Raw genomic sequence first — 22784 nt, 5'->3', positions numbered from 1 at the left:
ACCACTGTTCACATCATCCAGTATCATTTTCACCAAGCAGATGCTTATCGTTTCTCTGCATCTTCAGAGATGCTGTCATGTTCCCTGGATGACAGAGAGGAATTCCTTGAAATGTTGTCAGTCCTTCCCCTGTTGCTAAGCAGTGAAGCTGTTTTTATTTCTTTAATTCAGTTCAGTTCAGTTCACTCAGTCGTGTCCAACTCTGCGACCCCCTGGATTGCAGCACACCAGGCCTCCCTGTCCATCACCAACTCCTGGCGTTTACTCGAACTCATGTCCACTGAGTCGGTGATGCCATCCAGCCATCTCATCCGCTGTCATCCCCTTCTCCTCCTGCCCTCAATCCTTCCCAGCATCAGGGTCTTTTTCAATGAGTCAGTTCTTCACATCAGGTGGCCATAATATTGGAGCTTTAGCATCAGTCCTTCCAATGAACACCCAGGACTGATCTCCTTTAGGATGGACAGGTTGGATCTCCTTGCAGTCCAAGGGATTCTCAAGTCTTCTCCAACACCACAGTTCAAAAGCATCAATTCTTCAGCATTCAGCTTTCTTTACAGTCCAACTCTCACATCCATACATGACTACTGGAAAAACCATAGCCTTGACTAGCTGGACCTTTGTTGGCAAAGTAATGTCCCTGCTTTTTAATATGCTGTCTAGGTTGGTCATAACTTTCCTTCCAAGGAGTAAGTGTCTTTTAATTTCATGGCTGCAATCACCATCTGCAGTGATTTTGGAGCCCAGAAAAAGTCAGCCACTGTTTCCCCATCTATTTGCCATGAAGTGATGGGACCAGATGCCATGATCTTAGCTTTCTGAATGTTGAGATTTAAGCCTACTTTTTCACTCTCCTCTTTCATCAAGAGTTTCTTTAGTTCCTTTTTACTTTCTGCCATAAGGGTGGTGAACTTAGTTATGGCCTGTGAACTCTTAGCTGTGGCCTGTGGGATCTGGATCCCCGAGCAGGGATCGAACCCATGCCCCCTGCATTGGGAGCACAGAGTCTCAGCCACTGGCCCACTAGGGAAGTCCCGAGGATGCACATTCTGACAGGTGTGAATGGATACCGCGTTGTGGTTTCGATTTGCATTTTCTGATTAACAGTGTCGAACATCTACGTGCTGGTGTGTCTTCTTTGGCAAAGTGTCTATTCAGCTCTTCTGCACACATTTAAGGAAGCTGTGGTACATACACACCATGGAATATTACTTGGCCATTAAAAAGAGTTCATTTGAACCAGTTCTGAGATGGATGAAACTGAAGCCCATTATACAGAGTGAAGTAAGCCAGAAAGATAAAGACCATTACAGTATACTAACGCATATATATGGAATTTAGAAAGATGGTAATGATAACCCTATATGCAAAACAGAAAAAGAGACACAGATGTACAGAACAGACTTTGGGACTCTGTGGGAGAAGGTGAGGGTGGGATGTTTCTGAGAGAACAGCATCGAAGCATGTATATTATCTAGGGTGAAACAGATCACCAGCCCAGGTTGGGTGCATGAGACAAGTGCTCGGGCCTGGTGCCCTGGGAAGACCCAGAGGGATCGGGTGGAGAGGGAGGTGGGAGGGGGGACTGGGATGGGGAATACATGTAAATCCATGGCTAATTCATGTCAATGTATGGCAAAAACCACTAAAATATTATAAAGTAATTAGCCTCCAACTAATAAAAATAAAAAAAAAAACCTGGTTGGTTGTATTTTTGACACTGAGTTGTAGGAACTTTCTATATAGTTTAGTATTAACCCCTTGTTGATCATATCATTTGCAAATAGTTTCTCCCACTCCTTTGGGTTGTCTTTTTTTGGCAGTGGTTTTCTTTGCTGTGTGGAAGGTTTTAAGTTTAATTCGGTCCCCATAAAACTCCTATTTCTAAGTCTGTCAAGGACTTCCAATGTTGTGTTGAATAGTATCTTCCTGATGTTAGAGGAAAGCTTACAGCTCTTTGACCCTGAGTGCGATGTTAGCTCTGGGCTTGTCACCTATGGCCTTTTTTATGCTGAGGGATGTTCCCTCTATAACCACTTTCTGGAGTTTTTATCAGGGAGTGGATGTTGAGTTTTGTCAGCTGCTTTCTCTATACCTCTTGAGATGATCATAGTTTTTATTCTTCAGTTTGTTAATGTGCTGCTTAATACTGATCTGCAGATATTGAAAAATGCTTGCATCCTTGATAAATCCCATTTGATCACGGTGTATTATTCTTTTAGTTTACTACTGGACTTGGTTTGGTAGTATTTTATTTAGGATTTTTGCATTTTTTTTTTTTTTGCATCTATGTTAATCAGTGATACTGGCCTATATTTTCTTTTTTGTGCTATCTTTGGTTTTGGTATCAGGGTTATATTGGACACACAAGTTCGAAAGTGTTCCTTCTGCAATTTTTTGGGAAAAGTTCGGTGAAGGACAGATATTAACTGTTCTTTAAATGTTTGTGCAAATTGACCTGTGAACCCATTTAGACCTGGATTTTTATTTGGGAGACTTTTATTGTTAATTAGTCTGTTCACATTTTTTCTTTTTTTCCTGGTTCAGTCTTGGAAGTTTATACATTGGAAGTTATCAATTTCTTCTCGGTTGTTCATTTTATTGGTCTATAGCTGTATGGTATAGTATGTGGCTATACAGTTTGTAGTGTTCTTTCTACAGCGTCAGTTAACTTCTTCATTTGCGGTTTCACTGATTTGGGCTTTTTTCCCCTTAATGAGTCTGGTTAAAGGTTTATGAACCTTGTGTATCTTTTCAAAGAACTAGTTTAGTTTCATTGGTCTTTTCTGTCTTGCTCTTATCTTTCTGTTAACTTAAGGTTTTGTTGTTTTTCTAGTTCTCGTAGGTGTAAGGTTAGGTTGGGATCTTTTGTTTCTGAAGCTTGTATTGCTATAAACTTCCCCCAGCTGTTCCTGCTGTGTCCTGCAGGTTTTCAGGTTGCTGTGTTTGTTGTTTTCATTTGTGAGTGGGCGGAACTCGGGGCCCAGCTGGTCCTAGGACAGGTGCCGGCCTGCTGGCCAGTCTGCAGGGCTGTGGGTACCCAGGGCTGGCGTCTGCCTGCTGCTGGGTGAGGCTGGTCCTGAGGCTGAAGCAGGCTTGCTGCGCACGGGGCTGGGCCTCTGATGGGCGGGACGGGTCCTGGGCCCGCTGGCTGCAGGGTCCCGGGGGAACACCTGTGCACTGGTGTACGCGGCCAGGTGCTGGGCCCTCGGACGGGCAGGCCGCTGTCCAGGGGCGGCCGTGGGTTCCGTGTGTGTGCTGGCTGCGGGGTGTGGGGGGGCATGTGGCCAGTGGCATCTCAGTCCTGGTGCCCACAGGCTGGTGGGGGCGGGGCCGGGTCCTGAGGGGGATCCGACGGCACTGCCGGCACCCAAACAACCGCCACAGTGTTCGTGCCCCAGGGTGAGCGCTGGTTGGCCCCCGCCCGCCTCTCCAGGATCAGCGGGTAGGCCTGAGCCAGACGCCTTGCCAGTGATGGCTGCACAGACACCGGCCTGCAGGGCCACCTCTGCTCCCGCAGGAGGATCCGGCGGCCCTGCGGCGTGCAGGCTGCCCACCAGGGGACAGAGGACCTGACGATGTTGCGACTGTGCCTCCTACGCACGCTGACCGTTCTTTTTACCTGTAGTTGTAGAAGGTGTTTTCTGGAAGGTTCTGGGCCTTTTCACGGATGGTAGTGGTGCAGAGATTTTGTTTTTGGCATGCACGATGGCTGACCTCCTTGACGATGTACATTATTACTATACGTGTCGGTACCGAGGTCGCTTGGTGGGTGGGTCCATCTCCTTTAACTGTACGAATGTGATGTGCCTGCCTGTGCCTGTTATCTCACACAAAAAGTAAACAGGAGAAGCTTCAGAAGTGAAGAAAGAATTAAGAGAAACATTTTAAATGTGTTAAGAAATATGTTTTATTTAACCAGTTTTCACAGCTGAATATTTATTCTATAAAAACTTTACAGATTGTACAGTTTATATATAGTTCAAACTACAGAACGAAAAAAGTAGGTCCCACAGATGCAAAAATACTGCACCAACCAATCCAAGTAAAGGCAGATTCACACTCTAAGCTCTCCCGAGGCCTGGAGGTGGTCGGTTCGAAGTAGAAACTTCAAAACTGTACTAATATAAGGTTTTGATTTTATTTCACTCTTCATCCATCCCATATGATTGCAAGCTCAGAAGCCTGCCAGGAGACAGGCTTCTGGAATCGTCCCCACCCCTGGCAGGAATGTGGACGTCTATTTACACAGGGCACTCTCGGACAGCATCCTGTACTTGGTATATTGTGTAGACGTGAAAGCAGAGACCAAGAACATGAAATGTCAATATAATAAGGTAGTTCTCTTAAAAAGGAGTTTCTGCATTTAATAGTGTGCCAAAAGAATTTTAAGTTATTAAATAAAATATATTCTAAGTGAACCTAAAAATTACACTTTAGAAGCATAAAAATACCTTTTATTTTTGGTGTAATACATCGATCGTATCTGCAGATAGAAAACCAAAACTGTATATAAAGTAGCAGTTCTCACCCAGCATCAAAAAGCACTCATGTAGTTATTTTTCAAAAGGGTCAGAAAAACTAATTATAAACCTGCTAAGAGTAACTTATAACTTAAGATACCATACTGAATCTAGTCAGTGATTCACTAATACTGCAAAACAAGCTTTCCCCTAGAGAGAGTGGTTTCTTCCTGTTAACTGGGTAAGAATCAGACATTTAAAAAGAGGGAACAATCAACTGATATCTCAGCATGAATCCTAGGTGTATTTTACTTTGGGGGTATGTCCATCAGTGGGTGTTTAACCAGAAGTACTCATCCTAAAAGATAAGTTTTGCATTTGATTTAGAATTTTCTATCTCTGAGGCTTTGGACCTCTTAGAGATAAGGCACATCTCAGCTCTATCCATATTTCGATTTGCAGCAGGAATGGTGAGGATTGCTCTCACCTCTTTCTTTTCTTTTAGAAGGAAAAAAAGAAAGAAAAACAAACATTATTTCAGACTTTTCTGACACCCAAACCAAGAAAACACACTTTTTTATACAGTACTAGCCAAAGATAACAAAAATTAGAGCCTCAAAGAGCAGCCCAGAGCTCACCTTTATACTTTTACACTTGTGTGTGTATTAAGCATAAAATAATGACATTTGGACAAAGGAGTTTTGTAGTTTTAAAGTTACAGTACTCAAACACTCCTTGGCAATAAATAGCTTGGCTGTCTCAAGTCCCGCTTCGCAGCGGGAGCTCCGGGCCAGCCTGGCCCCGGCTGCGAGGCCCGGCACGGCGCGGCCCCGGGGAGGTCGGCGGCCCGGCCGTCAGAACTCGTCGATCTTCCTCTGCAGGTACTTGAGCATGGAGTCCATGCCCTGCGCCGAGCCCCAGATCTTCTTCAGCACCTCGCACTCCCGCTCGTTGGCCTGCTCCAGCTCCAACCTCATGTTGCAGCGCACAAGGGCCTTGGATTCCTCGAGCACCTGCGCCAGACGACAAGCAGGGAGTGAGCGGGGACCGTGGCTGCAAGCGCGGGTGCCTGACGGTCCCCACGCTTCTGGAAGCAGATACCAGACCCAGAAGCCACCTGGCAAGAGGGGGACCGAACGCCTTCTGCTGACACGTGCCGGCCTGGCGAGTGTGTTCCATGCGCTTCACTCACTGTGGACGTGGGACACACTTGGCTTCAAAGGGCTGTTACGCTATCTCTCGGCAGCCATGCTCTCCCCAGCCTCGGGCCTGTGCTAGCTCTGTAGGAACCCCACCGGTGATGCCCACTCCTGGGAGGCTCGCTGAGAAAGCCTTCCGAGGGGACCTCAAACCCCAACTTACTCTCTGTAATGAGTTGTTAAGATGTCTGGGACAGCTTATATGGGAGCTGTATCAGTCAATAGGAAATAACGTTTCACCCTGTCATTTGCTATATGTACTTTTGTTAGCACATATCTAGCACTTACTAAACGCAAACCTACATTCACTGCAGGGACAAAACGCGTGGAGAGATGCAAGGCTTTGGAAACAGTGAGGAATTTAGAAACAGTGCTTTTTGTACACCTCCACAGGACATTTTTCAGTGACTATGTCTGTCTAACTGCATTCCCTGGGCTCCCGCTGGGTGCAGAGGCCCAGCCTCGGCCTGGCTCTGCATGACCCTGCAGAGAAAGGGTGGAAGAGGAGCTGGACGTACGACGGGGTTGCAGGAGGCGAGCTCCTTGATGCGGACCATGACTTCCTGGGTGAAGGTCCCCGGCCAGAACACCTGGGAGACCAGCCCTTTGCCGCATGCCTCCTGGGCCGTTAGCTTCCGTCCACTGAGCAGCATTTCGTTCGCCTGGAAGGAAGAAGAGCGGAGGCCCTGTGAGCTGCGGGGAGACCCAGCCCAGAAACTCTCCGCTTCAAGGTCAGATGGTACCCGAGGGTGAAGCAAGCACCGTGGGGAGTGGCCCACCTGCCGGGGAGTCTTATGGAATCTAAGAGGCTCATGTAGAGCAGAATCACGCGGACGAACCAAGAAATCTAAGGTCCATCTGCTCTCGATCAAGCTGCAGCGACCCTTGGCTCTGGGGGCAGGGAGCCGAGTCGCGGCGACAGGGGACGCCCACCATGCAAGCGAGTGGTGGATGCAGCCGGGCCGCCAGCTGGACGCCTGGGCAGGGCGTTGGGTGGCACCGGGCAGAGAAGCCTTCCCGGGGCGTGGGCGCTGGCCTACCTGTAGCCCTGAGAGGGTGATGGGGGCCAGGTCCCCAGCGGCTGGGAACCAGGGGACAGGTGTGACTGCCCCTCCCAAGGACATGTCTCTCCTCACAGCTCTGGGCCTGGCGAGCCCCATCGGCCTCAGAAACACGCCCACTGCCAGGGGAGCCCGGGGACTCTGCAGTCCTCCCTGCCCAACCAGGCTGCCCCCGGCCAAGCACAGCACCCAGTGTCCCCAGGACGGCCCCGGAGGCCGCGCTCCGCAGTGAGACACAAAGCCGCCAGCCGCTCCGGTCCACGGCAGGCGCGGGTGCCCTGGAGCTCCCTGGGGGGGTGCAGGCCGGTTTGCGGGGTTGCCTCCCAGCTCAGCTTCTCCCTCCGCCCCAGTGTCTGCTTCTGTAGCCCCCCAGCCCTGACTCCACCTCCTGCCCTGGTTCCAGGAGCGAGGACCACCAGATATCATCCAGAGATACATCCCCGACTCCAGGTGCAGGCAGATCACGCAGCAGAACAACCCTGCTCCGTCAGGCGTTCCCTCAGAAGTGCAGCTACGAGGGTATCAGATCAAGACCCTTTCCACTGCGAACTCTGGTTGGTTTGGGTTACAGACAGGTATTCACTCCTGGGGGGGACCCACGTTAATTATGCAGATACGGAGGCGCCTCGTGGAAGGAGGGCCTCTGGAGAATGATGCCAAACGGTGTCAATAAACATTCTATGAACCCAAACATGACAACTTCCCATGGGTTCATGAATGAGGAATACGACTTCATGACGTAAGGACAAGAGCTGAATGACGTGTGCATTTGATAGGAACTGCCCACAGAGCGACGCCTTGTACACAGTTAGCCGAGGACGGCTCCCAGGACGTGTTGAGAAGAGGTACTCACAGATGCTCCTCCCATAATCTTGGGGAACATGACGGTGGAACAGCCATCTGGACTCTGTCCGAAGGTGGTATAGGGCGTCTGGAACCATGCCTTTTCGTTGGCCCAGACCACATCACAGAGAGGCAGGATGGATGCTCCTAGCCCAATGGCCGGGCCGTTCACGGCCACGATGATGGGCTTCTTGAACTGGATGAAGGTGTTCACGAAGTTTCTAAAACAGAAAACAAATGGGCGATTACTCAAAACACTGCACGTTTGAGCAACAGAAAGAAATCCGCTTCGATGGAATTCAGTACATCAGGGCGCGAAGGCCGTGCGCCTGACCGTAACTGGTTGCTCCGACGGCCTGCTGGCCACAAAGGGCTGAGTGGCGCCCTGGGGCAGGGGAGGCGGCTATCCCTGCAGACCCCGGTGAAGTCCCTCCCTTGGGCTCCAGACGACCACTCCAGCAGCTCTCTCGGATGAAACCAGGCCCGGCGCCACAGCGACGGCCTGGGGGTGGGGCAGGAGCCTCAGCGCCTGGGTCTGGACGTGGTCTGTGCCTTCAGACAGCTCGCTGATAAACTGGAAACACGAGTATCCCTGAGTTTACATGGAACTGGATGGAGTGACTCAGACGCAGAGACGAGACTCTCAGAGGCTGGTGTAAGACCCAAGATCCAACAGAGCATCCCTGAGCCCGCCACTCGCGACCACCGTCATGCAGGCCTCCCAGGGGGCCTGGGTTCCCCCACACGGGGGGCGAGGAGTCTCACAGCCCAGACAGCACCACTCGGGTCTGTTTTAGGATCAGGCTGGAAAGCTGGGCTGCTCTTCAGTTTAGGGCCGGCTGGTGCAGCCTCCTCCCCACACTGGAATCGAACTACATTCAGAGGCTGTGTCTTGTCAAGACTGAACACAGTGAAGAGAAGGACATACACACCCAAAATGAATACAAGATAATTCCTTCAAGGCCGTCTGAGCTTGAGATCAGAAGGACAGAATTCCAGATTCTAAACACTACAGCCCCCAGCTGCAGTACCAAAAGTAATAGTCTGGGTGCTGCTCCCTACAGTTCAGCAATGTGATCTGTTCAGATGGGCTGAAAGTCACGACTTCACATGCAGTCTCCCCTCCTCCACAGACACAGACATGAGGGGCCACGCATTTCTGGGAGGGCAGGATCAGACGGCTGTGTGTGTGCATACAGCGGGGAGAGGGGGCCCCAGTGTTCAGCAGCGGCACGCCTCACTCAGGGCACTGTTCCCCAAGGCCTCTGCAGTGAGTCCTCAGCCTGGGTTTCAAGGACACAGAGAGAGCCATATGACCTCTAAAATAGGTCCCTGAAATAATCCCAGACCATCTCCATGAAGCTATTCAGTTCTGCCACCTTCTGAGGATTCCAGATCAACGACCCGTGACAGAAACGCATCATCTGTGCTCAGTTACAGACGACTGTCGACAAAGTAACTGCCAAACTGTCTCCCTGACTTAAAGCAGACGTTTTCCCCGAGTGGCCCCGAATTCAGCTGCTCCTGTGAACGGGGGCAAAGTGGAGACAGTTCCAATACTGACAGCTGGAAACCATAGACAGGGATGGTAACTTCACAAGAAAGAGGGGATCAAACCAGTATAACAATAAAGAGATTCTACAGAGCAATGGTATAATCTTGGACTGCAAGGAGCTCCAACCAGTCCATCCTAATGGAAATCAGTCCTGAATATTCACTGGAAGGACTGATGCTGAAGCGCCAATGCTTTGGCCACCTGATGCGAAGAACTGACTCATTTGAAAAGACCCTGATGCTGGGAAAGATTGAAGGCGGGAGGAGAAGGGGCCGAGGGAGGATGAGATCATTGGATGGCATCACCAACTTGATGGACACGAGTTTGAGCAAGCTCTGGGAGCTGGTGGTGGACAGGGGAGCCTAGCGTGCTCCAGTCCATGGGGTCACAAAGAGTTGGACACGACTGAGCGACTGAAGTGACTGACAGAGAAATGGTAAAGGGAATGGATTACTCCGTGTAGCACTAATCCTTCTCATGTTGTATGTTTGGAGAAATGTCTGGAGCTGAATTTTTCCCCCTAAGGTGACTTTTATTTTTATTTTTGCTTGGATTGATAACCTGCTCTAAACCCGGGGCTCCTCCTGGGAGCAGCAGGAATCAGCCAGCTTGCTCTGGAGTGGTCACCACTGTCCCGTCTCAGAGGACTCGACCGAGCCATGGTGAGGGCTCTGCGACGCCAGGGCGAGCACGGTCCCCGGAGAAATCCCTTTCATGTGAGGAACAAAACCTGCCAGACAGAAGTTCACATTAGTAGAAACACGAAGGCTCAGCCCCACGGCTGCCGGAGGTGGGAGGCGGGAGGTGCCTCTGGGCCCTGGACGCTCGGGACCGTCTGTCTGCTGCTTTGGGGGGCGAAAAGCAAGTGTGTTTTAAACCTTAAAATCAAAATGCATGAGCATTTAGATGTGCCCCATACTACACACTGAATTTAAACTTCAGTTTCCTCTGAATTGAGTGAAAGGCTATGCTGGGAACAGTGGGAAGGAGAGATTATATTTGCCACAAAGTTAGCTTAAAAAGGCAAAGTGAAGTCGCTCAGTCATGTCCAACTCTTTGCATCCCCATGGACTGTAGCCTACCAGGCTCCTCAGTCCATGGGATATTCCAGGCATGAATACTGTGTGGATTGCCATTCCCTTCTCCAGGGAATCTTCCTGACCCAGAGACTGAACCTGGGTCTCCTGCATTGCAGGCAGATTCTTTACCGTTTGAGCTACAGGGAAGACCTTTAAAGCTTAAAAAGACCATTCAACAAAAACGAGATTCTATCCATTCTTTTGGAGAATATTTACCATCCCACAGACCTCACCAAAAAGGTAGAATACCACCTACAAACGGTCAGTCTCTGAAACGCTTTGGGAAAACAGGAACTGAGCTGTCTATGGCCGGTTTGCCGCCCTCTCTCAGCCGAGCTCCCCTGCACCGGCGGGTCTGGGCCGGGACGGAACGCGGCAAGGTCAGGGTGCAGGGCGCGTTTCCTCACGGGCTCTGCTTCTTCCTCAAGCCCTGGCTCCTCCTGGTCCCGCGAACTCCAAGAGCCTAATGCTATAAACTGATCCCTAATAACTTTATCACTCATGTGCTGAGTATTTTTATCACAGTTCATCTGCAAACTGGTTACCGCCAACAATCCCAGCCAGAGTTAGCCCCACAGACACGTGAGAAGTTCACAGTCTATGCCTGACCTTCCTATTTCCTACCTTCCTTTTGGAAACTCATGGCCGTGATGTTCTCTGCCCAAAGATTTAAGGAATTTGAGAGCACCACAGAAACAAAAAATATACACAGTAATAGCTTTGCGTGTATAAGCCAACTTTACACACACACAACATGAATTTTAGTGCAAATGAGCCAAGGTAAAGGTTGAGTAGATCTGGTGTGACTGTTTTTCGGATCCTGCATTAACAGAACTTCACACTAACAAAACACATCATTTAGGAAAGAACTGAGTGGATTTTCCTAAAGCAAGATTTGGCATTTCCCTAGAAGACCAACCCAGCTTTTTGTGGGGCATGCTGGAGTCTCAGAAATGGAGTGGGTTGCTGAAGAAAACAAGCATTTAAAGCACCTGGAGTTCAACATACGAGATGGCTGCTGCTTTTTCTTCCGCAGGTCTGTCTGATCCCAACAATACAAGCCTATGCCACAGTCAAGGGCAACCCCGCCTGGGGTGGGGTGGGGTAGGCGCAGGGTGGGGAGGGGGGCCGGAACTGAGGTGGACAAACCAGCTCCCAAATCACACCATCAGGTGGAAATTCAGTGTGATCTTACGGAAAACATGCAAAGTCACCACCTGAGGCATAAGAACATTCAGTTCAGTTGCTCAGTCATGTCTGACTCTTTGTGACCCCATGGACTGCAGCAAACCTGGCCTTCCGGTCCATCACCAACTCCTGGAGTTTACTCAAACTCATGTCCATTGAGTTTGACCCTTCTTGTGTGATGTTATAGAACTTGCATGTCATAAAGCTTAGTTGATTTATTCTGGAGTTGACCAAATGCTAAGTTATCACATGAAGGAGAGGGCATCTGTATTCCAGGGCTGCAGGCCGTGAACACACATGGTAGACACTCCTGCCATGTGTTACCCTGGGCTCTCGCCCTGGACCCCACCCCCTCCAACACGCGCTGGGCTCGAGCCAGCACTGACATTGGTTACCTGCTTGAGGCAAATGGCCCACAGAATAGAAGATGTATTAACTCTTCCTAGCATCATGGGGTCTGGCTCACGCCAGTGATCTCGGTGGACTGGTGTGCGTACCTGATGGCATCAGCCATCTTCTGGGGAGGAGACCCCTCACTCGTCTCATCACTCATCTCGGGGCAGGAGACCTTCCCCAGCAGGGTCCGGCGGTGCAGGGAGGAAACCCTCCCACGGACCGTGGTGCATACCTGATGGCCTCGGCCATCCTGGCGCTCTCCCTCTTGCGGTCGTCCGTCAGGCGCCGGATGAAGTAGATGAAGTCCAGGCCGCAGCAGAAGACGCTGCCCACGGCGCTGAGCAGCACCAGCTTGCTGTCGTCGGCCGCGGCCGTGCTCAGCGCACTCTGCAGCTCCTTCATCACCTGAAAGGCACCCAAGAGCATGTCCTCACCGCACCGACCCGCTCGACTCACCGGAAGCGGGTTCACGGCCTGACCCTGTGGCCCGCGTCTACCGAGTGACTTGCAGTTTCCTTCTTTTCTGAAGTCAGGGGTGGGGAAAGGCGGGGACAGAGTGTCATCACAGCCTGTGAGGAATGGAGTGTAACTAGGGAGACATGTGGCTCTGAGTTGCTAAACACTGCTGTCCTCGTGGCTCCTGGCGGGCGAGTTCTGTTCTATCCTCGCATTTCTATAGTTTGGACAGCAGGTGGCACAGGCAACCAGCTCAAAGAAGCTGCTGGTTTGGTGCTGCTTTGTTTTTGACGTTGGGCTCCCAATCTTGGGAAGGAAACCCCAAGTTTGGTGCATAAGGGTAATAAGAGCAAGCACAGCACAGAGGCGTTTTCAGTGGGCACAAACCATTTAAAAAGGTTTAATACCAACACTCTAACGAGGTGCCAAGGGCCAGCCCGGGCCTGGTGCCCCCTGACCACTGGGCAGACACTCTAGCTTTCTGTGGTTCAGTTTTCTCACCTGGAAAAAGCCTGACCTACCACCCACAAGTGGGAAACGAACAACTGCTAGAGCTGACATTGTTGAGCATGAAACAGCTCAGGTGCCCCGATCTCAGATACATCACAGGACTAAGCTTTTGAGCCTCTGGGAGCACCCGTTTCCCTCACCCCGTGGAAGCTACTTAATGACCAGCAATAACCGTGCAGGAATCACTGCAGCTGAAGCTCCACTCCACGTGGAGCTGGAGGCTGATGGGAAGGAAGGTGGGGTGAGCTTCTGGAGGGCTGGACCCCGGGGGACCTCAACCTCGCCTGAACCGAGAGCTCTGGGAGCCTGTGGGGCGGGCATGAGGACACACCTCACGCGTGATTTCAGGGAGGCCCGTCTCCCCCACCTGGGCGGACGAGGGGCTCAGGGCACCCTGCGCCTCCCTGCTCACAGCCGGGCCCGGCCCGGGGCGGGCAGGCGAGAAGGGCCCAGGGCAGCAGGGGCTTGGCTGTGGGCCCGGAGACGGCACTCACCTCCGGGTTCAGCGAGTTGTTCTCGGACGACTTGGTGGACAGCAGGATGTGGGTGAAGCCATCCTGCTTCCGGACCATGATGTCCCGGTACCTGGAGGCACTCTCCGTCTGCCGCACGTGCAAGCGCAGCAGCTTGTCAAAGGGCTGGTCTCGCCTGTCCTCGATGAACTTCCTCTTCCCGGCCGTCACGCCCGTGACTGACGTCTGCAGGGTGCTCGTTCCGTTGGCCGTCAGCGCGTCCATGAACGGGGAGGTGCCTGCGGGGGCCCAGGAGCACAGTGGTGAGCACCCACCACCAGCTTGCCCCGGACTGGCGAGAAATGCCCGTGACAGACCCAGGGCTGATAATCCAAGAAGGTGGGAGACGAGAGCCTCTGCAGAGTCTGCTTTCAAAGGCATCTGCTGTCCTCACCTGTCTGACAAGGAGTCTGCCCTCACCCTCCCCTCCTAACAAAGAAAGACTGGAAGGAACAAGCTGGAGAGAAGCTGCAGGACTTGAGACTTTTGAAGAACGGAACTCAACGAGAACAGCCCTTGTGAAGAGGACACATCCTGGGGGCGAGAAGTTGAAAGAAAAAAGGAAACGGACTCAAAGAAGTATTACTAGAGCCACGGCTGCCTGGCACTGAGCTGTGACTGCTTCCGGGTGAGGGTCCACTCAGACAGACGCGCGAAGCAGCCCCACTCAGACGGACGCGCGAAGCAGCCCCACTCAGACGGACGCGTGAAGCAGCCCCCCAGGGCTCCTCCACGGGAGGTCTGGACCTCTGTCCACAGTCCTGGCTCTGCTACGTTTTCAAAGAGCCTCCTAGACGGCTGGAGACAGCGTCCCCTCCCGTCACCCAGAAGGTCCGTCCTGCTGAGACTCCTCGCTCCCAATGCAGCAGGCCCAGGTTCGATCCCTGGTCAGGGAACAAGATCCCACCCACTGCAACCAAGACCCGGCGCAGCCAAAGGAGTAATTTTTGAAAAAAGAGTTCAAATGTTAAGGCAGATGGTTATCCTCCTGTTGGTGTGACTTGTCTAAATATCACCTAACCTGGTAATAAATGTGCAGGCCTTTGGGTGGAGGAGGGAAGGGAAAGAAACCTAAGAAAACTGGATGAGGCTTTACTAGTTCAATGAGTGAGAAGCTCTCTGAGAAGAACACGATGAATTACGAGTCAAATATTTCCTGTAACGTGAAAGAAGACAAGCTGGAGCCGCTGGAGGACTGGTGACTGGGCGTTCAGAAGTCAGATCATCTCCCTGCTAAAACAGGCGGACTTTCATTCAGTCGGTGCAGCTGGAGATTTCTGATGTTAAAAACAGAGTCACTCTGGGGACAGTCTGGGAGCGGTAATACACGTATGGCACGAGAATAAAACAGCGCGTGGCAGAAGGCCTTCCCCGTCAGTCCGGGTCCCACCACCACCCCAGTCGCCGTGTCTGGATTCTCCTCAGAGACAGGCTCTGCACACAGCAGCACACGCTCCACAGATGCCTCCCTCTCTCCGCCGTTAACAGACGCGCACAGTGACGGAGGAGCCCCAGCCTCCTGCCGCGCTCGCCTGCAGCAGAGAGGACCTCAGGCGCTGTCGCCTATCAGCTCAGTCTCCCTGCGCTTTCCGCAGGCTGCTCCGCGGTGCCCGGAACGGACGGTCCGTAATGCTTCTCACCAGAGACCCTCTGGTGTTACCGCTGGAGCCGCAGCCCACACCCCGGGCCTGCTGTTCCTTCCAACGTGCCGGCGAACCTGCAGGGTCAGCGGCTGACGGACTCGGAACCTGAGTCTTTCTAATGGGAGAGCGTTCGAGCAGCGGTCCCCAGCGAGGGGGCACGGCTGGGTCTTCCTGAGGCAGCCCTCAGGTACCCTTCCTGTTTCTGTGAACCTCCAGCCTATCCTGCGCGCGTCACAATGAGTGCTGGGGGCGAGGTGATGGAAGGGAGGTGAGTGGACGGCGGGGCCACCGTGCTGCCCGGAGGGGCGGGCGCCCGGCTCACCCAAGCAGGGGTGCGGGCGGCAGCAGGCCGTCAGGGCCTGGGCAGTTAACTGGCACGGGGCCGGCCCTCCCGCCCCTGCCCTGCTCCTCACGTCTCCAAGTGTCCCCCGGAGACCCCTGTCCACAGAGGGGGGGTTTCCAGGCTACGGGTCCACCAGCCTGGACAGCTGCTGTCCCGCAGCTTGGCAGCAAGCTCTGCGCCTCTGAGGCAGCAGGTCCCGCGGAGCTCTCCGTGGTTCTGCACGTTCAGACATGGACTCCTGCTGGCTCGTGTGACCAGCCCTGCTCAACTGGCCTTCACCCCACTGTTGACACTCTGCTGGCTCTCTGGGGACATCACAGGCCCTGCAATCTCGCCAGGGGCTTGAGCCCCACGCTCAGCCCAGGGACCCTCTGCTGCCTGCCCCTGGGGCCTCCTGACTGTGCCCTATTTGGGTGGAGAAGTGCTCACGGCCGGACTGACCTTGGGCACACAGGCCACCTCCCTCCTGACGTCAGTGCCCGGCCTGCACTCCCCCGAGGCCTCTGGACTCGCTCTTCCCTCTGCCTGGAATGTTCTGGGCCTGGAGCTCTGAACAGCTGCTTTCTTCTGCTCATCTCAACGGAGCTGCTACACCGCCCTTTCTTGGACCCACATCCACGGCCCCTCCTGGCGCCACCCATGTGCCGGCCCATTCTGGTTTTCTGTCCTCACCCCAGCGCTGTCTGTCTCATCTGACTTTCACTGACAGATCGTGGCTGGACGCTGCCAAGCTCCTGAGGGCAGGGAACCCTGACACCCCTCAGCCCAGCCCCCTCCGCTCCAAGGAGAAGGCCGGAGGGCCACCCAGCCTCAGGACAAGCGGGGGCCGGAAAGCCACACTGCAGAGCAGAAGCCACGGCTCAGGACTCAGCGAAGAGGCAAACCCGAGATCCAGGGCGAAGCTGCTTCCGCGGCAGAAGCCATGGGGCACGTGGTCCGACTCAGACCAGAGCTCTGACTGATGGAAACACGGGAGCAAAGCTGTCTGTGAGCCAAGAGCTCCTGGAGGGGCCGGGTCCGAGACCACCAGCTGCTCTCCTAGGGGGCACTGGCCTGAAATCCAGCCAGGAAAACCCACGATTTAGCATCGCCCCGAAGAAAAGTTTTATTTTAAAACATCCTAAGAGCAAGAGAGATACCCTCAAGGTACTGCTGACCTGTTAAAATTCACTGCTTCAAAAGCATATTTCTAAAATGAAATGTGCTTCCAACCATGAGAGAGTCAGTCTGGATTTCCTCACTGGCCCATGAGACCCAGGAAACAGAACAAAACCCACCACACAACCAGTTCAGACAGCCGACACCGGGCAGCGAGGACCGTGTTTGCCAGAGCGAAGGAGGCGGACACAGCGAGCCCGCCGACTGACCAGCCATCGGCCTGGAGGCTGCATCCATGCTACGGGCAAAGGCTGAGCCGGGCACGCAGACTGGAGGCGAGGCGGCCTGGTAGGCTGGAAGAGGAGGAGGACCGGGCGTCGCGGAAAACCGCGGCCATCCCCCTCTGCAGTCTAAAGCCAGAGAGCCAGCAGTGGAGTTGACAGAATCCTCAGCCCTCCTCTACGGAGTCTGACATTTCAAAATACCGTTATCCACACTCGCCGAACCTAGTTCTGTTTAACGATATGAAAGCCTACCATTTTATTCAGATTATATAATTTACAAGCTGAATTCATTGAGATAAAACTTTTCAAGTAACATGGAACGAAAGGTAGACAGGCTTTAAACCTTCTCACCCCTTGCTTCCACAGCACGTGCAAGGAGCTCTTTATATATAAATACATCAGTCAGTGAGCCCTTTATCAATCCATCACTGCACACGGCTCTCCTCCAGCTCCTTCCGTTACGTCCCTGGCGCACGGGGGCCTCCGGGTCTAAGGTTCACAGGCTGCCCCGTTACGTCCCTGGCGCACGGGGGCCTCCGGGTCTAAGGTTCGCAGGCTGCCCCGTTACGTCCCTGGCGCACGGGGGCCTCCGGGTCTAAGGTTCGCAGGCTGCCCCGTTACGTCCCTGGCGCACGGGGGCCTCCGGGTCTAAGGTTCGCAGGCTGCCCCGTTACGTCCCTGGCGCACGGGGGCCTCCGGGTCTAAGGTTCGCAGGCTGCCCCGTTACGTCCCTGGCGCACGGGGGCCTCCGGGTCTAAGGTTCGCAGGCTGCCCCGTTACGTCCCTGGCGCACGGGGGCCTCCGGGTCTAAGGTTTGCAGGCTGCCCCGTTACGTCCCTGGCGCACGGGGGCCTCCGGGTCTAAGGTTTGCAGGCTGCCCCGGGCTCTCTTCACAGGGGCCACTGACACGCAGCACGTGCTGCTCTAAGGTCTGCTGCATCAGCGACAATCTGAGCGCCTGTGCACCCAACACCCATCAAGAGGAAGCCTAGGCTGCGCTTGCCGGTCCCAACTCAGTGTGACCCTCCTGGTCCCCCCAGGCTGAGCCCCCTGGTCCCCCCAAGCTGAGCCCCCGGGCCCTAAGAGCTGACTCCTCGGAGCAGGAGGGCACCCAGCACACTGGGGACACACGTCACAGGTGAATGCGCTGAGCGCTCAGCACTGCGTCCACACGCCTCCCGCCTCCTCAACAGCAGCCCCGGGCTCTCCCTCCCCCTGGCTGGTACCACCCTGGGAGGCAGGGGGCTGGGGGGAGGGAAGGACGCCTATCCCGAGTCTCGGCTTCCCCGCACGTTCACACCACGTCCGGTGCCGCCGCCCCTCACCCCGCCCCATCTGCCCGCTCCCAGTCTTTCTCCTCTTGCTCCTGCCTCCATCAGCCTCACTGCTTCTCTGCCTTCCAGTCTGGATAACTAGCTGTGTTAGCTGTGCTGCAGTCAACTCACATGCTCACTGCCTGCGTCCAACCCCAAGACCACAACAGTGCGCCTCCAACCTTCTATGAAAGCGCTTCTCCTCCAAGACAAGAGACTTAAATTTCAACTTAAAAAAAATGCTTCCGGTGAATCATCTGGTTTTTCCGTAAGCTGGGTCTCTCTCTTGGGAATCAGTTACAGACCACCACATGCTCCAGAATCCAGGCAGGACCACCTGCATCCCAGCTTCCTGAGATGTGTTGGAGCCATACTGAGCCCAAGAAACTTGGTACTGAGGAGCCATGCGCATAGCATCTGTATGCAATTAACTCATTATCTTTAAAGAGTAAAATAATGCCAAAGGATGGAGGGTGCAAAAAGGCGGCTCTAGTGCATGAAGCACACACAGAATTCCTTGAAATGACTAAATAGCTCATGAATGCCAAAGATATATGAAGGCAGGTAAATGGAAAACAGTGAAGTGAATTAGTTAAAAATCTACAAGTACCAAAATTAAGAATCATTCTGAAAACCGAGAGCAAAAACGACACAAGCTATGATTTCTGCAGTTGATATTATCTTGTTTCTAGACGGAATCAATCTAGTAATATTAAGTATGAAAAAGCAATGAGGAGGCTTAAAAAGATAAACACTCTTTTGTGACAAAAAGTGGCAATTAATGAAGACTATGCAATTTTAAATACATGTTAGCTAATTAAATTTCATAAAACCTACATAAGATCAGCCTGATTAAACCAAAGATTTTGAACTGCGAGGTTCACGGTCGTGCGACACTTGACGTGAGAAGTGCAACATCCCTCGGTCCACAGATTCTCAAACTGATTCACAGCAGCATCAGGGTGCAGCTTGAAAAACCATGCTCTTGGGGCCATTCCCCACCACCCGGGGTTTCTGGGGTCCCTGGCGGGGAAGCAATCCCGGTGCATGGCTCTGACGCCCACTGCCTGTCCAGCACAAGTTCCGTCCTAACAGGACTCTCAGGGTCCCCACAGGGAACAGCCTCGGTCAGAGAACGGAGACCAGTCAGCAGGAATGCTTCCTCCCCATCAGAGGAGGGTCATTAATGCCCAGGTGGTGGAACAGAGAAACAGGTGGATCAAAAGAAGGGAGAGACCAGGTAACACAGACCAAGCAGTGAAGGAAGGGGACCAGGAGACCGCAGGGAGACGGTAGATGCTGAAGTGTCAGTCAGGGCATCAGAGATGCAGAGGACAGTCCACACGAGCACGCGTGCTCCTCTCCATCAGCCAAGGCAACCAGGGAATCACAGGAGACAGCCACGTCTCAGGGTCGGGGAACCAGTGGGGAGTCTGGTGTCGAGAGAAACAGTGACTTCACCGCTCTGGATCAGAGCTGCATCCGCACATTCACAGCTCAGTAGCCAAACGGTTGTAATCCTGAGACTGTTCGCAGCTGATGTCATGGGGGAGCACCAACACCTCCACGTCCGGAAGACGTCCACACCTCCCGTCAGATGGCCTCCTCACTCTCCCCCCTTCTTCCCAGAAAGCAAGGGGGGAAACACCAGTCATCAGTGGAGTTTCTCAGACAGTCACGATGGGGAGGCGGAGGGCGATGACAGACAGCACGGCCCGTCAGCACTCGGGGTCCCGGGTGTCTCACTGAATCGGTTTCACAAGATGAAAACCGAGGTCGGGTGTTCACCCGCCCTCCTGAGGTCACGGAGTCCCCATCCAGAAGGGCAGAGGGTGCCTGCAACCCCCTGTCCTGTGGGAAACCTCGGGGCTGTCTGTCACCGGGAACTCCTGCTGCCAGGTGAGGCATGGGGAAGGGGCGATCACGCCCTCAGAGAAACAGCTTCAGCTTAGCTTTCACACACACACAGTTATGTTTTTTTGTCCTAAATAAAATATTAGCAACCATAATTTGGAACATTATTTTTTATTATGGCAAAACCACCCGGCATTTACCATTTTAATCACTTCTGAGTGTACAGTTCGGTGGCGTTAAGTGTGCCCAGACTGATGGACAACCACCACCGTCCACCTTGGAACCCTCCACTCTCCACGGCGAGCCTGTGAGCCACTCAACGCTCACCCCTCCTTCTCCAGGCAACCGTCCTCCTCCTTCCTGTGCCCATGAACATGACGACTCTAGACACCTCACGTAAGCACAATCATTTGGTATTTGTTCTGTGTCTGACCTATTTCACTTAGCATAATATCTTCGAGGTGCATCCATGCTGGAGCCTGTGTAAGAACATCATTCTTTCCTAAGGATGCATAATACTCCATTCCAATACTAAAAAAAAAAAAACAACACAGCACATTTTATTTGTTCAAGGATTCCCTGGTGGCTCAGAGAAGAGTCTGCCTGCAATGCGGGAGACCCGAGTTTGATTCCTGGGTTGGGAAAATCCCCTGGAGAAGAAAATGGCAACCCACTCCAGTATTCTTGCCTGGAAAACCCCATGGACAGAGGAACCTGCCAGGCCACAGTATTCTTTCTTGCCTGGAAAACCCCATGGACAGAGGAGAAGTCTGGCGGACTATAATCCAGAGGGTTGCAAAGAGTCAGACACGACTGAGCGACTTCACTTTCATTCCCCAATAGTGAGCTGGGTTGCTTCCACTTCCTGGCTATTGTGAATAATGCTGTATGGACATTCATATTCACGAGTGGATAAACACCTGACCCTCCTTTCCAATTCTGTGGATACTAACCTAGAAGTAGAACTGGTAATTCCATGGATTATATACAAATCTGTATCTGCTGACAGAAAAACAGACCATAGGGTAATTCCATGTTTAATCTTATGAAGTTATATTTAGCCTTTCCCTAAATTAGCTACTATATTTAATTAGCAATTATAACCAGACGGAAGATCCAAGTCATGGACTGGACTGTGATGACCTCCACTTTCTCGCTAATTTTCTCTGGTATTCCTGGGATAGGGAAGTGGAGGAGACTAACGCTGGAAGGGTTAGTACAATCAAAGACAAACTGTACCAACATCTGTCACCAGTTCTGAGCTCTTGATCTAGAGACAAAATCCTCATAAAACACGTTATTTGTTTCTCTACGGGCAGGACTCACTTTCTCCCAGCCAGCCTCGCAGTTTGCAGGTACACATGAGGCCGCCTGCCTCCTTGAGGGTGGGATCTGGGCCTCACCAGCCTGTGCCTGCGGTCCTGAGCACTAGCCTTGCAGTCAGAGACTGAGTCTGCTGATGACACTGACAGAAGGAGAGTGAAAGGAACCTGGAGACTTTTGTTCTCTGGAATAAACACTCTGGTCAGCAGTGTCACCACAAACTCTGCAGACGTCTATGACCAGTCCCGGTCACAACCGGGGACATGGAGAGTCCGTGCTGTGTTCGGAGGTTTCCTGGCACAAAGGTCAGACCTCCGCAGCCCGTCTTGTGCAGAAGAGCCTCTGCCAGCTCCGATCCTCCCCAGCAGTTCAGCTGAGCTCCCCGGAGGGCACTCATCCCGCAGGGTACTTGGGTTCCTGGATCCAGAGAAGCAGGGAGCCCTCAGTGATCAGAGGAAACCTGAGCATCATTTTTACTCAGTTCAGCAGAAATGGCAGTAACACATCCCAAAGCTGTCAGCAGCAACATCTCAGCCTGAGGAGCTGGAAACCCTGACAAGTGAAGTGCGCTCTTTGAAGAGGCTGATGGAAAACTTTCAAGCAGGGAGTCAAATTTTAATTACAGATGCAAACTCAAGCTATTTAGTTTAGTTTTACTTATGAAAAAGTAAAATAAAAAGGAAAGACTACTACCAATATAAATTCTATCATTCTAAATACACATATCAGAGTAAGTTCCTAAAGTGAATCCAGTAAGACTGGTGATGCTTTAAATGATGCACTTTAGTTTCTCATTAACAGCTTCCAGTGTAAGTCATATGCTGGAGAGAAAAAAACAGCAACAATCTTTATGCTGTGTCACTTTAAAGTTTCAGAAAAGGAACAGAAAGCGATCATACCCACACTCTTCTTTAGTCCTGAAATAAAGGAGTCACCAGGAAATCAAAACTATAAGAAGGAAAACAACTCCCCACACGGCACGGGTCCTCAGCAGAGGAGTCTCGTCATTCATCTCACCTACGAAAATCTTATTTCTTGCAAAAATGATTCTACCTTATTTTACACAGGACTGAATTCGCTCAACACTTTCCTTTACAAAATTTGCCTTTACTTTTAGAACCAGCTTTTGCAACTACTGTTTCAGTAAGAGAAGTAAGTAATCGATTATAATCTGACTTCCCTGTTTAATTTTAATAGTGTCTGCCCAGTAATTTTAAATTCTACATATTAAAGGAAGACACACTTGTGGTCAGAAACATGTAGACTACAACCAAGTTCTACTCCAGATAAAACTAGTTCAGTCTACATGGACTGCATCCAGTACATTCCTGGCTAAAATGTTCAAGTGCTATTTCCTGGTGCTGGTACCGGGGCGCCTCACAGAGGCCAAGACTCCGAAAATCCCTTCTTGGATCACACAGCATCACCCATATAATGCTAAGGTCAAGGTGTTTGCTGATATTCACAGCGAGGCCTACTTCAGCCTTCCAGCTGCAACGTCAACAGCAAGGGACCGGGGATGACCACCTCTCATCTGGCCTTTCCGTCTTTCCCACGCGCTCCCATCGCAGTCTGGGTCTTGCGTATTCACACGTCAGAGGAAAGCAGAGGACAGCAGAACTTCTTGTGTAGTGAAGCGGCTCAGTTGTGTCCGACTCTCTGTG

The 22784-nt window shown here is 52.2% G+C and overlaps 1 protein-coding gene across 3 annotated transcripts in view; it reads right to left on the bottom strand.

Moving 5' to 3' along the window:
• Positions 1-3922: 3922 nt before the first annotated feature.
• The window catches only part of CDYL (chromodomain Y like), a 149248-nt gene continuing 130386 nt past the window's right edge, over positions 3923-22784 (bottom strand). For all 3 annotated transcript variants that reach the window (XM_070456986.1, XM_070456988.1, XM_070456987.1), the window contains 5 exons: positions 13245-13501; positions 12017-12189; positions 7577-7787; positions 6181-6324; positions 3923-5476 (listed from right to left, as the gene is read on the bottom strand). In XM_070456986.1, the coding sequence (XP_070313087.1) occupies positions 5318-5476; positions 6181-6324; positions 7577-7787; positions 12017-12189; positions 13245-13501 (944 nt within the window). In that variant the 3' untranslated portion in view covers positions 3923-5317. The remainder of the gene's footprint in view (positions 5477-6180; positions 6325-7576; positions 7788-12016; positions 12190-13244; positions 13502-22784) is intronic.

Source organism: Odocoileus virginianus, chromosome 27 (genome assembly GCF_023699985.2).
Source record: "Odocoileus virginianus isolate 20LAN1187 ecotype Illinois chromosome 27, Ovbor_1.2, whole genome shotgun sequence".
NCBI classification, from domain to species: domain Eukaryota; kingdom Metazoa; phylum Chordata; class Mammalia; order Artiodactyla; family Cervidae; genus Odocoileus; species Odocoileus virginianus.
Note: the sequence above shows the minus strand (reverse complement) of the source record. Positions and strands in the feature narration are given on the sequence as shown.